This window comes from Hipposideros armiger, unplaced genomic scaffold (genome assembly GCF_001890085.2).
Source record: "Hipposideros armiger isolate ML-2016 unplaced genomic scaffold, ASM189008v1 scaffold_40, whole genome shotgun sequence".
Lineage (NCBI taxonomy): Eukaryota > Metazoa > Chordata > Mammalia > Chiroptera > Hipposideridae > Hipposideros > Hipposideros armiger.
This window is the reverse complement of record NW_017731390.1, coordinates 2,205,786-2,219,889: the sequence shown is the minus strand read 5'-3', so window position 1 is coordinate 2,219,889 and position 14,104 is coordinate 2,205,786. Positions and strand designations below refer to the sequence as shown.

The 14,104-nt window shown below is 45.4% G+C and overlaps 1 protein-coding gene across 1 annotated transcript in view; it reads left to right on the top strand.

Moving 5' to 3' along the window:
- Positions 1–825: 825 nt before the first annotated feature.
- Positions 826–14,104, top strand: part of UBE2Z (ubiquitin conjugating enzyme E2 Z) — a 15,415-nt gene continuing 2,136 nt past the window's right edge. The window contains exons 1-6 of the mRNA XM_019638695.1: positions 826–1,265; positions 3,161–3,233; positions 5,219–5,406; positions 7,660–7,771; positions 10,796–10,908; positions 11,552–11,642. Of these exons, the coding sequence (XP_019494240.1) occupies positions 943–1,265; positions 3,161–3,233; positions 5,219–5,406; positions 7,660–7,771; positions 10,796–10,908; positions 11,552–11,642 (900 nt within the window). The 5' untranslated portion in view covers positions 826–942. The remainder of the gene's footprint in view (positions 1,266–3,160; positions 3,234–5,218; positions 5,407–7,659; positions 7,772–10,795; positions 10,909–11,551; positions 11,643–14,104) is intronic.

The following is a 14,104-nucleotide window of genomic DNA, read 5'->3' as shown; positions in this document are numbered from 1 at the left end:
CATTATAAGCTTGTATTCTTGGTAGGGAGAAAAGGGAAAGCTTTCTTAAAAGGCTTGTTTTTCTTAGTCCACAGTGTTATTTTTCACCTTACACATCTCAGGAAAGTCCTCAGGAATCATTCCAGGATTTAAATTCACAGCCCCTTACTTGATTCTTGTGGAGTCAAGGACTTGTGGGAAGAAAAAATACAGAGCGTGGAGTCAGGCCTGATTTTACTTCCCTTTACCAAGCTTCTCTAGGACTGTTTCATTATCTCTATGGCAACGCCTAGCAACAGTGTCTGGTATTTACTAGGCTCTTCATAAATATATACTTGAATAAACTCTAAAACGAGCGAGTTTTTCTCTCGCAGGTTGCTTCCTTCCTTCCTTCCTCTTGGTCCTGTTGTGGGCAGGGGGCAATGGCAGCCTGCCCTCCGTGGGTGAGGGTGCCGGAAGGATAAATCAGAGCCTTTCAGACAGCAAGAGACCTAAGCGCGTCAACTCAATCTACTCAGCGCCTCCCTACAGGGAAGCTGGCTGGATCCCCAATCCTACCCCATGGTCACCTCTGAGGGTCGCTCTCCTCAAGAGGTGATATGGTCCTCCTCGTTCAGCACTTGAAAATAAAATACTCTTGGAACTGGGCTCTCAACGGCACCTAGGCGTCCGGAGACACGCCTCAGGACCTCGTCACGCAAGGTGCGGGACCAACACAAGCCCAGAACCGGGGCTCCGCCAGCTAGTTCCTCCCCCACCCGCCCTGGAGGACCGTGGGTGGACGCTCTTGCAGAGTGCCTCTCGCTGGTCGGGGCGGGTGTGGGCGGAGCCAGCGCTGCCGGGCTGTGGCAGCGGAGGGTGGGGACACTCTGGCCCGGCTCTCTGTGGTGCGGGAGCGAGACGGAGCAGCGGCCGCTCTGGTCGGCGGACGTGCTGCCGAGCAGTCCCGGAAGCGAAGCAGCGATGGCGGAGAGTCCGACTGAGGAGGCGGCGACAGCGACGGCGGGCGCCGGGGCAGCGGGCCCTGGAGCAAGCGGCGTCGCTGGTGTTGTTGGCGTTAGCGGCAGCGGCGGTGGGTTTGGGCCGCCTTTCCTACCGGATGTGTGGGCGGCGGCAGCGGCAGCGGGCGGGGCCGGAGGGCCGGGGAGCGGCCTGGCTCCGCTGCCTGGGCTCCCGCCCTCGGCCGCTGCCCACGGGGCCGCGCTGCTCAGCCACTGGGACCCCACACTCAGCTCCGACTGGGACGGCGAGCGAACTGCGCCTCAGTGTCTACTCCGGATCAAGCGGTGAGCCGGGGTTTTTCCTCCCCCAGCCCCGAGCTCCGGGGTTCGACCTTCCCCGCCCCCCACCCTTTCCCACTACAGCGCCCCCGCCGCCTCCGCGCTTCCCTCGCGGCGGCCCAGCTGCAAGGCCCACGTCTTATCAGCCAGGAGCGTCGGGATCCAAGTGCCGTCTCTCCCCGCCCCCAGCTCCACACGCACCAAACCCCTCCTTGGAGTGCCCAGGTCCGACCCCGCCCCTCGGCAACCTCCCGTGAGCCCTTCGTCTCCATTCCGGACACCCTCCCCCATACCTCCCGCCCGAAACCCGACCCTTTCGTGCTTCAGTAACACCCCCTCCCGCCCTCGGCGCCACCCCTCTCCCCCCTCCCCACTCCAGCGTTGCGAGATGCTGCCTTGAGGCCCCACCCATCGGGCCCCCCAGTCGTCTCTTCCTGAGCCCCGTTTGTAACACACACAGCTTGCTTTGCCTGGCCTCTGACTCGGGACCAGCCTTTCTATTTCCCGTCTCAGACCCCCTTCATGCAGTACCTTCCCAAGTCTAGATCGCTTAACCTCACAGACCCGCAATCGTCCCTGTAACCACTTTTCCAGACCCCCAAAGCTGTCCACTCTCAAACCTGTTCCAGAAACTCAGGTTTCCTCCCGCCTCAGCCTCACTCTGGCTTGTAACATCCTACTCACGATGTTTCTTTCCTGTATTTTCTTCCTCTGGATCATCTGGTTTACTTTTCTGAAGCAAATATACCCAATCCAAACATAAGAACAAGGTCCTAAGTCCTTTTTGTGCTTAACTTCTTGGGTGACTGATCTTAGATCATATCATTTAATAGGTAATACTTTTGCAGAAATTCTTAGCATAGTACTTATCGCATAGGAAAGGGGTAATGCTTTTTAGCTGCTATTAATCCTTAAATCTGTTTCCTGATGACTAGACCCTCTCCCCCTGCTCCCATTACAATCATCTTCATCTAGGTATTCTCATCCCCTGCGCTCCAAGTCCCTTCAGGTTTAGCTCTACCTGCCTTTCAAGGTGGTAATGAAAGTTAAACAGCACGTTGTGTGTAAAATACCTGGCCCAGTGCCTGACACAGGACAGTTTTCCAATCCTGATGTATCTTTGAGTTCCGCCAGTACTACTTTGCTCTACTTTGCACTTTATGTTCCTGTGTACCTTAGTAGGCCCCAAGGCCTATTCCCATCTAGAATGTCCTTTAGACCCTTGCTCACAACTGCTCCATTCTAGTTTGTGAGCTATGCCCTAGAAATCCTCGCACTTCTATAGTAGTCACTGTGTCATCTTCCAGATGTGAGATTCTCAGCAATTTCAGAGGGCCATAGCTATCGCCAACCTGAAGAGATCTCTGCCCTGTTAGTCTCCTGGGCAAGATCATGGCTCCCTGCTAGCTTACTTGCTTTTATATAATCCCCTTGCCAACAAAGGTCTACCATGGTTTATGGAATTGGTGTCTTAGTGGAGTTGGTGGTGCATTCCCAGTTAACTAAAAAAATCTTCATTTAGCATTCAGCTGTAGTACCTGGGAATCTCGGAGGTGGGGAGTGAATGAATTGCCATGTGGGAGGCAATGAGCGTGTATGGGATGTGGCTCTTCCAGGGTGACATCTGATGCCATTGGGATCTCTAATTTTTTTCCCCCCTCTCCTTACCCTCCCCCTGAGGAAGAAACAATGCCCCTTTGATAATAATTTCTCTCTGCCTGCCTGACGAGTACTCAGCTGAGATTTTTCAGCCAACAAGACAGTGCAAACAATTGTGGTACCAAGCACCACTTTCTCGAACCCTGGCATCACTGAGGTGATAACAACTGTCCTGCTCAAGGGATTCCCCTTTTTTCTCCTCTCCCTCACTCCCTCCCCAACCTCCTCTTGGTGTTATACAGGGATATCATGTCCATTTATAAGGAGCCTCCTCCAGGAATGTTCGTTGTACCTGATACTGTTGACATGACTAAGGTATGTAACTTGCTGGGGGTTGGGGGTTATTGGGAAATTGGGCCCATAAAGTTGGAAGAGCCTAAAAGAGATTATCCATTTAACACCTCTGATTACATAGATGAAGAAATCAAGCCCCCAAGAGAGTAAGTGGCCTGCCCAAGGTTACACAGTGAGGTGGAAGAAAGCCTTGAACAGATGTCCGTTACTAAGGTGCCAGTAGGTCCTGGTTAGCTTAGAAAAATTCCAGTTTACACTTATTGTCCTGACTTAAGTATTGGGTTATCAGAAAAGTCATGATGTATTTTTTCTGTTTTCCGTTGCAAAAACGCATTATGACTTTCCCGACAACCCAATATTAATAGGGCATTATTCCACTCTAAAAAGTGCTCCAGTTTGAATGATAAATTATGAGGTCGCCCTAACCATTGTACTACCCAGCTCTTGCCCCATCCTGCCACTCGTGACCTTTAAGTATGCTGCTATAAATCAGATGCAGAGAAGGTTAAGAATGGGGCACGCTTGAGTAAACAGCGTTCGTAGTAAAAGGCTGTTGTTAGGCTTCTGTTCACCCAAATACCATTCCTCTCTAGTCCTCCACACACAAACACAGGGAAAGCTTAGTATGTAATGTTAGGTGCCTAGGCTCTGATAGGTACCTAGGCTTCTCTGTCATTGAGTGCTCTACCCTCAGAAGTGAATTTACACTTGAACTGATGTTGGGAAGAAATCAGGTTTCCTAAATCTAGTGTTGTTTAAATGAAAACTCACAGTTGCAAATTTCTTATAGTAAAAATTCAGATTTTGTATTGTTGGTATCTATTTTGTTTTGAATAGATTTCTCTTTCAATTGATTTTTTTTCTTTTTATGTGGTAGGAAATGTTTTTCCTGGGACATCTTGTCCTCAGTCAAGTATCAATGTTAATATGCTAGTCCCTGGTTTCCCAGAATTGATGCCATGTTGATACCAGTTGAGCTTGCTATTCCAATGACTAAGGGCTAAAAGATAATCTAGGGTGTCACTGGGGCAAGTTAGGGACTATATACTGAAGCATTGGATTGCAGGTCCTTTTTCCTCTTGCTGTGCAAATTCCAAGCTGACTTACACGCTTATGAGCTTTTGTAGAAGAAATATAACTGAGTTCGGGTTAGGGAAATCTTGTTCAGTAATCATGGCCGAAGGAAGAGAATTTAGCATTCTAAGTGCTACTGCATTTTTATTTTTATTTATTTATTTTTTTCCAAATTAACCTACAGTGTTGGGGAAAGTTCTGGGGATGGTGTAATGACTCGACCCTGCGTTTTCCCCGTTTTTCTTTGTATCTTTCTATCCGGTAGCTGGATGCTGCCTGAGCCACATCCTCCACAGTAGGTTTAATCCTCTGCAGAGGAAGTAGACACCCTAGGCTTCCATCACAACCCTCAGCTCTGCCCTGTTAGTGGCACTGGTGCTGTGGCTTCCAATCCCTTTCCTCTTCCATTCATCTTACCTCCCCTTTGTGCCACATAAATGGAGACTGGAGTTGCCTCATACTCATGTTTAACCTGGGTAAATCCAAACATCAGAAAAACTACGTACTTCTTAAAATTAAACATGCTAGGATAATGCTTTACAGATGCATATTATATTTTGCACATTGGAGTTCTATCCATTTGTTATACATAACTGATCAGAGAAGGCTGAGCAGAAACCATGCTTTAAGGGAGTTTTAAAGGATACTCCTGGGTGATTTTGATTAGATTCAATTTTCACCTCAGGCTCTAACTTTAGAATGTAACCCTGAGTAAGATGCCATTCCCCTATAGTGGGATTTCTTAAAATTCTAAACATATTTAATGTGAGTACAGGCTGTTCATTCTGCATGGTGAAGATATGGTATAGATACCATAAGATATGAAGATACCAGGTGAAGGTCCTGCTTCTGGCGTGGGTAGCAAGTAGAAGCCAGGAGGGGTTGGGATGGGACATCACCTCACAATTTTGAGATGGGGTTTTATTTTGCAGATTCATGCATTGATCACAGGCCCATTTGACACTCCTTATGAAGGGGGTTTCTTCCTGTTCGTGTTTCGGTGTCCGCCCGACTATCCCATCCACCCACCTCGGGTCAAACTGATGACAACGGGCAATAACACAGTGAGGTTTAACCCCAACTTCTACCGCAATGGGAAAGTCTGCTTGAGTATTCTAGGGTAAGAGGAGACTTCTAAGTGGCCAAGTTGGTTGTTAGCATATAATTACTGTAGGCCAGCCTTTATCAACCAGCGTTCCTCACCTGAACTAGAGAACACAGAAAATGATTGGAATGACTATTTTCTCAATTCTCCCAGGGTGGTACACAACTAGTACCATTCTAGATAGATGCAAGAGAGAGAAGTTAATTTATTATGGACCTTGGATGCCTTAGTGAAGTGGTGCTCCCTGAGCAGCAGCGACACCTGGGAACTTGTAGCCATGCAGCTTCTGGGGCCCTATCCTAGACTTACTATATCAAAGATTCTAGGACTGGGGCCCAACAGTCTGTGTCTTATGAGCCCTCCAGGTGCTTTCTGTTGCACACCCCGGTTTGAGAACCATTTCTTTAGGGCATCAGGGCTAATTCTGTCCCAAACAGGTTGAGAAAGGCTGCAGATCTGTGCCATTCAAGATTGTGGGTGTCTTACTTTTGAGTCTCAATGAGTGGCTTTGGAGGCGGTGGTGGTGGTGATTATGATATTTTAACAACTGAATGAAAAATGTCTGAGGTTGGAAATCACATCAGATATGAAACAGAAGTTTTAAGTACATTTTGTTTCTGGGTGCTATTAAGATTTTTGCTTCATGTAGTTCTCATCCATTCCTTTTAATTGTCTTTGGGGATTAAAATTTCAGAATGGAAATGTCTTCCAATATATTCTGGATTGGTCTTTTTAGTATGGTCTGAATTTTCCCTGCAGCAGAGAACAAGTGCAGGTTGAAGCTGAGAAAGTTGCCCAGTGGTGATACTGTTTTCTTTCTTCCTGTCCACATTTCCGGGTTTGTGTGGGGACAAGGCAGCTGACACAAACTGGAGACAGGATTCTTTTTTTTAATCTCTTAGATGTAGGGATAGTGCTGTGATTGTGGCAGTGAGGAAGTCCTTTAAAGGAGATTGTCCTTACAGAAGTCTTTCATGTCATAAGGGTATATAATTGTGCTGGTAGGCTAGGTGTCTGTGTAACCCACAGTAGTAAGGAAATTTATTTGTTGCTTCTGTATGAAGTTTGTTCATGAAGGTGTTTTGTATTAGGCTTTTCTTCATTAGGCCTATATAAAACTACTTTGAGCAAACATTAGCTCACAGGAGAAAAACAGGGGAAGTAAGATGGTGGAGTAAAAGTGGCAGAAGTATGTTGGGTGAAAAAGGAGAAGCTCCCTGAGATTGAAAATTTGTCATGAAGGCTCAGAGTGGAAAACTTCCATACATTCTTAGTTGACTATATTCATTTTATCAGCCTCATTTCTTTCTACATAGAAAAAAATACCGAGCTGACTTACTAACAAAAGAAATTTAATGAACGTTTATCACATTGATGTGAATCCTGAATATGTGAAGCCTTGGAGAACACAAAGTCTAGAGTTTGGGAGGAGTAAAGCTGAGAAGAGAGCAGGTTGAAAGGCACTGAAGAGCAAGCTCTGATGAAGTTACTGTCCCAAATCATTGAATCCAGCAGGGAAAGGGAATTGGCCAGTGAACTTGAACAAGCAGTCCTGGTTCAGGTTGTGTTCTGCTTACAGCTCAGGTGCCATCTCTTCAATTAATTGCATTGCAAATAAACGTCATTAATGTCTTTCTCCTCCCAGTACACAATCAGATTTATGAAAGAGAGGAGCTATTTTGGTGTTTCTCTCTTGTTTTTCATTATTTTCAGACCCTCCCCAGTCTAGAGATGCCCCTTACTTCCTTCCTCTCCTTTGGCAGAGTTCTGTAGTCTTCAGAGAATTTGACACCCCTTGGGGGCTTGATAGAGAACTGGATCTCTGATCATTAACCCCACCACATGGCCTCTAACCAGATGCTTCAGCCCCCTCTGCTTCTGCTCAACTTCTCCCTCCTCACTAACTCCATCACACCCATAAATAAATAAGCAAGCCCTTTGAGATTCTTTTATTCTGATGAAGGGAACCTTCCCTGGCTACTGTTTCTTTCCTAGCCCAAAGAAAATCCCTTCAAAGTTATCTTGTTTGCTTTCCCCTCCTTTCTTTTGTCCCACTTGATAAGAGGATTAGGCAGTTGACTGATTTCTGGTGAATGAGGGTGAGGCAGAGGCTGGGAAATTCCAGAGTATTAATAGTGAAAGAGAAAGTTGAGTCACGGAAGATGGTGCTGCTAGGCTCCAGGGTACTTGTGCACTGGTCTTTCTGTGACAGCCTTTCCCGGCTCTCTCTGCCTCATCCTCTTCCATTCCCTCTGATGTGTTTTGCAGTACGTGGACTGGCCCTGCCTGGAGCCCAGCCCAGAGCATCTCTTCCGTGCTTATCTCCATCCAGTCCCTGATGACTGAGAACCCCTATCACAATGAGCCTGGCTTTGAGCAGGTAAGGCCTGGTGGGCCCAGCTCTGGGGTGTGGAATATTGGATTTTAAGAGAGCTCAGAGGTCTGCTTAAGGGTTTGTTTTTTAACCTAGCTTAGCCCCATGTATTAAACTTGTCACTGTAGGAGAAAAAAGTTTCTGGCATGTGTGCTCCTTATTCATGAATTTTTCCTTGTAAGTTACAATAATACTGTCAAGTTATTTCCATTTGACTTGGATTAATCTACCATGTAGAAGTTGGTGGAGTCATTTGGAAATTAATTCTGAGCCTGCTTTGGGGTCTTCTGCATCCAGTGGGTTCTTCTGTATGCCTTCATTCTCCAGTATCCCCTTGAAGTGCTCTCTAGTGATTATTGCCTAGCCATACATTCTTCTGGAGTTACGAAATACAGTTGACCCATGAACGACACACAGTCAAAAATCCGCATATAACATTGGACTCTACAGTGGGCTCTTCTGCAACCACCAGTTAACCAATTGCAGATTGAAAACAGTATTTCAACCTGCGGTTGGGAATGCAAAGACACTGTCTTCAATCTGCCGTTTGAATCCGCAGATGCAAAACCCGCAGATAAGATGGACCAACTGTATTTACTGTGAAAAAAATCCGTGATAAGGGGACCCACACAGTTCAAACCTGTGTTGTTCAAGGGTCAACTGTACTATTACCTGCAGAGCCAGAGGAGCTAGCTAGTCATTAGTTAGGGCAAGAATGTTTAGTCAGCTCTACTGAAGAGAAGGTAGCGGAAACACATTTTCCAAGGGTATGCTACATGCCAAACACGGCCGAGTTCTTATATATGATTTCTCCTTTAATCCTTATACTAGATCTGTGAGGTAAATATTGTCATCCCCACTTTCAAGGACACACCAGATCAGGGTAGACCCAGGATGTCCCTGGAGCCCAAAGTTCTTCCATTGTTCCAAAGTGCCTTCCAGGGTTACTCATGAGCACAGGAAGAGTTCCAGTGATATTCCCAAAAGATAGTAATTTACCTGATTAAAACAGCTTAATTCATTCTGAAACTACTTGCGGTAACACTAACATTGATGAGCCTTCTATATACCTGAACAAAATTAAATACCCTTTTAAAAATGAACAAAAATTATCCCGTAAACCATCCTTTCAGAACAAAGAGTGTATTTAATTTCAGGAGTAGATAGAAATGGAAATGGACTTCATTGGCTAACCAAGAAGCTGATTTTTAGGTCTTTCCTTGTTTGGAAATTCAAGAGATATGACTTTTTTCTCTTTTTTTTTTTTTTTAAGATTTTTTGGGGGGTTTTCTCTTTTTTTTTTTTAAGATTTTTTTTGGGGGGACAGGGAGTTAGGGGATGAGAACAGCGCTGGGGAATTGGGGGTTGGGGAACAGACAAGTTGCTGTCATTTTTTGTTCTTCAGTCTAGTTGTGGAGGACGTTGCTTCACTGGCCCAAGTTGGCACCATCATTGCGCTCTTCCCAGGCAAGGCAGATCAGTCGCCGGCTTCTGGACGGCCACTCACGGCGGCTGCTGGCCGCTCACGCTGGCTGCTGGCTACACACGGTAGCCCATGGCAACTCACTGCCACAGGGGCTGCAGCCTACGCCGTCGCCGGCGACTCACGGCAGCCCAGCTCCAGTTTGAGCTGTTGTTCAACATCTTAGCTGTAGAGGGCAGTGTCACTGGCCCTCATATGTGAGATCTGAACCGGGCCCTCTGGCATCCCAAGCCAGCTCTTAACCAACGCGCCACTCGGCCGGCCCGATATGACTTTTTTCTTAATACTTTCAAATACTCTTGGTTCATAGCACCCTCTTGTCCTTGTAGTTTTTTCACAGTTCCCCAGGCAGAAAAAAATACCAAACTGTTCCATTGTTAAGTAGTTAGGTCCACACAACTTATTTCTTTTTAAAATAAGTATAATAGGATGTTGTGCCCCTGTTGGGCACCACACAACTTTCGAAATCTTGGAGCCACGTTGAATCTACCACCCTCATTTCTGTCCCCCACTGTTTTTAAGTGCTATACTTGGTGTTTATAAAAGTAATGACTGAAAATCCAGCGTCACAAAGATAATATGCCATTGAAAGTAATATATATAATACAGTTAAAACTGAACTACCTACCTCACGCACTGTAGTAGTTCCCCTAGTATTTTTTTGTTTGTTTGTTTTTTTAGCTGAGCCATCCTGCTGCCTGTTGGCAGCTCAGCGGCTGCTCAGCTCAGGCTGGACTCGAACTGCTGTTGCTCAGAGCTCAAACTCTTGAGCGAGCTCTTAACCAACTGAGCCACTCGGCCGGCCCTCCCCTAGTATTTGACAGGTGTTGAATACTGTGGTTTTCCTCACAGAGTTGAAAATGTCCCACAGTGCCCCTGTGTTGCATTTGGGGAGCCATAGTAGTAGGCTGGAAGTATGTATCTTTCCTGTTGATGTTTTTCTGAGAAGCCAAGGCTCTGACCAGAGTTGATGGTAGGAGGAGCATTGAAGAGTTAAAGCAGAGGAGACTGTACTCCCTTCTTTTTACCACCCGCACATTTCATGTTAGCTTTCTAGACCAAAAATGGGAATTTTTCTTTTGAAAATTTCAAGCTCTACTTCTGATAGATTCATAATGTTTAACTTAATGAAAGTAGAACCCTACAGACATGTAAATGAGTTAACCAGGAAGCATCCTGATATGTATAGGTTTTCCAGACTGAGATTCCTAACATCATTTATACCTTTTGTTCACCATTGCTCTTATATTTGGTTATTTCCCACTTAATCCTTACCTGAGAGACCTTTCATTTTAAGCTTTGGAAAATCTGATGGATCTATAGGTCAGATGACCTGTAACAGAGGATGGGTATTGGTATGCACAGGGGCAGGTAAATAGTTTCAAAAATGAAGACTCTTCCTGGATCTGCTACACAGTGGGAAAGGTATCCTCTTAGTTCATTTGCTTGGGTCACATTCCCCATACTAACCCTGAAGCCTCTTCCCATTGGCTTTTCCCTTTGCCTAAATTTTGTATTTGGATACTATGGTGTCTGTCACATTACAGGAGAGACATCCAGGAGACAGCAAAAATTACAATGAATGTATTCGGCATGAGACCATCAGAGTAGCAGTCTGTGACATGATGGAAGGAAAGTGTCCCTGCCCTGAACCCCTACGGTATGTGTCAAGAGAGCCCACTTGGGACTCGGTATTCCTTTTGGAGATTTAGCTGGTTCATACTTTTGAGAACCTTTGGGGGAAAGTCCAGCGTTGAGCACCAGAGGGAGACAGAGAAGAAGTAAGTAGTTTAAAAGCATGTGGCTCATGCTTTTAAAGAGCATGTGGCTTAGGGTTCCCTGAGAGGAAGTTCAGAGAGAGCTTCTCTGTTCTTGGAGTATGCCTGGCCTGATGGGAGAGACATAGTCCCTGTCCTCAGGAAACCACCAGTTTGCCAAGGACACTTAACTGTTCTATAGCCAAATGAGGTGTAGAGCACTTCATAAGAAACCCATTTCTTAATGTTCAAGTTTATTTTTAAGTGTTAAAACTAGAAGAACAAAGTTAATGAAACAAACTTCCTAGAAGAATTAAGGATTAGGATTAGGAATGGCCTATGGAAAACAGATGAGATGGAGCAAGTCATGAGTTGAAGCTGGAATTCAAATGATTGGTCTCTCTTGTTTTAGAATCCCTAGGGTATAAGGGAAATCAACCATGGGCTTGGGAACGCTAGCTGTTTAATTTGGCATTAAGGTTAGATGGTGAAAGGGTGACCCTTTCCCCCTTGTTCTTAACTTAAACTTCCCTGCTTGTTTTCCAGAGGGGTGATGGAGAAGTCCTTCCTGGAGTATTATGACTTCTATGAGGTGGCCTGCAAAGATCGCCTGCACCTTCAAGGCCAGACTATGCAGGTAATGCAGCCCCTGCTATTGACCCCAGAGATCTTACAGCAGACCATGTAAAATCCCCACAAGGGTGACATTCACATCTCTCATAGAACTCAGAGCCGAAAGGAACCTGGTTCAGTTGAGTAGCTGAGGCCCAGAGAGAGACTGACTTGCCTAAAGCCATATGGAGTTGGTTCTAAGTTCCTGGTATAAAGTAGGTGCTCATGAGTAGAATCTGAACTATCCTTTCCAGCCTGGAACTCCTTCCCTTCTTGGTCAGTAGTCTTTTCGAACCAAGAACATTCAGCCCTTTCAGAGTCTTAGGGATTGTAAGAGTCACCTATTGGAATTCCATCCCTAGCTCAGAGGGGTGGTAGTAAAAAGAAGGCTTATAAAGAATGGAAGCATTGGGGTATACAGTATTATATATTGAAAGATTCCTATTATAAGATGGTAACTAGTTATTCATTCTCTGCCTCTTATTGAGGAAATGTGTTTCCAGAAGCTTCCAGTAAAAGTGCAGAATTTAAGCTTGTTTTAAAGAAGAGGTTCTGATTAAACCCAACTGTACATAGGCTCTAACCTGCTTGGTAAGAGGGTGTGAACCCTCTTGTCTTGAAGGACCAGTTCTTGGTTCTTGTCTTTTGGATCATTTACTGGTGGACTTGCTTAGAAATGTGGTGACATGGATAAGTGACTTAAGACCTCTTAAGGTTCCCACCAGCTCTTCTTGGGCTCTTCCCTCACCCAGCCAGCACCACCAGCAGTAGGAGTAAATGCCTTGTTTCCTCAGGCACTGCTTAGAAATGTTAGTTTCCCTATCCTTCCTTCAAGGCCTTCCCACCCACATGCGACATTTAAACTCAAAGGTCAAGGACAGCTCAGGGGTAACCTGTTTCCTGAACCTTTTCTGAGAGTATATTGAAGATGATGCATGCAGCGGTTTGTTGTCCATCAGGAATTCTCATTGCTGGTATCCAGCAGCATTTCCAATATTCAGTCTTTTAAGGAAAAATAACTCGTGATGAGGGAAGGACAGGGAGGAGCAGCATCTGGGGAGGGTGGTTAGAAAGGGAGCCAGTGATGAAAGAAGGAAGACAGAGTAAGTGTGGAGTTCAGCCTTTGGGGAGTATAACCCTCATAAGTGAAAAGTGCAGACTGCAGTTACAATGACTGACTTGCTTCCACTGGCCCTTGATCATGAGGGTAATTGTGAGCAGAAGTGTGGAAAGAGTTTATGTAGGAAAGACAATTTGTATGCATTTTTCTGACTGCCAAGGAAAGAGATCTCCATTTGTTTGGGCCCTGGCCATGCTCATTTGCTGTCATAGTCCCTATGTAACATTTTAAATTCCTTTTTTAAAAATCTTCCACCCAACGGCCAGCCGAGTGGCTCAGTTGGTTAAGAGCTTGTTCAAGATTGCGAGCTCTGAACAACAGCGGTTCGAGTCCCGGCCCAAGCTGAGCTGCCACTGAGCTGCCAACAGGTGGCAGGATGGCTCAGCTAATTAAATAAATAAATAAGCAAGCAAGTAAGCAGGCAAACAATCAGTCTTCCACCCAAACCAGTTATTTTTGAGACTTGAAGGATAATTAACTCCTTTCTATGTAATGGTTAGAAATATTTGATCTAGAATGACAAGGACTAGGGTCATGGCTAGGAGGCCCTGGCTTGATGCCCAAGAACCTTGACCAGGATTATGGTGATTGGTCTTTGGGGAAGAGTACAGGTGCTTACTGAGTTCTAGGCCTGCCTGTGACCTTAGAAAAGCAAATTACCCTTTTCAAGTACTGTAACTCCTCACTTAACATTGTTAATAGGTTCTTCAAACTACGGCAAACAACTTATAACAAAACCAGTTTTACCATAAGCTAATTGATGTAAACAAGAGTAAGTTCTTAGGCATCTCATTAATGTTGTAACAAAAAGACATTGAACAAAATGGTGTTATTTGAGGACTGCATAGGGAATAAAGGATAATTTTCCCCTTGTATATGGTTTTTATGAGGTTAAAAACACAGTCACAATTATTACAGTCCTTGTTTTGAATTTCTCTTCCCTGTCTACTTTGCTTTTACTGTGTCCCCCTTCTGTGTATTGGCTTGCTTTTGAGGAATGCAAACACATTTGAATGTTTTAGACCTGTCTGGGGCAGTGAACATGCCATGATATTTCTGAATGAAGATTATGTCGTCTTCTGTTCGGAACGGTCTATACTGTGCTCTGTTCCTATGACTCAAAAGTGGAGCATGTTGGGCCGGCCAAGTGGTTCAGTTGGTTAAGAGCTCGCTCAAGAGTTTGAGCTCTGAGCAACAGCGGTTCGAGTCCAGCCCGAGCTGAGCAGCCGCTGGAGGAGCATTGAAGAGTTAAAGCAGAGGAGACTGTACTCCTTAGGCTTTTCTTCATTAGGCCTATATAAAACTATTTTGAGCAAACATTAGCTCACAGGAGAAAAACAGGGGAAGTAAGATGGTGGAGTAAAAGT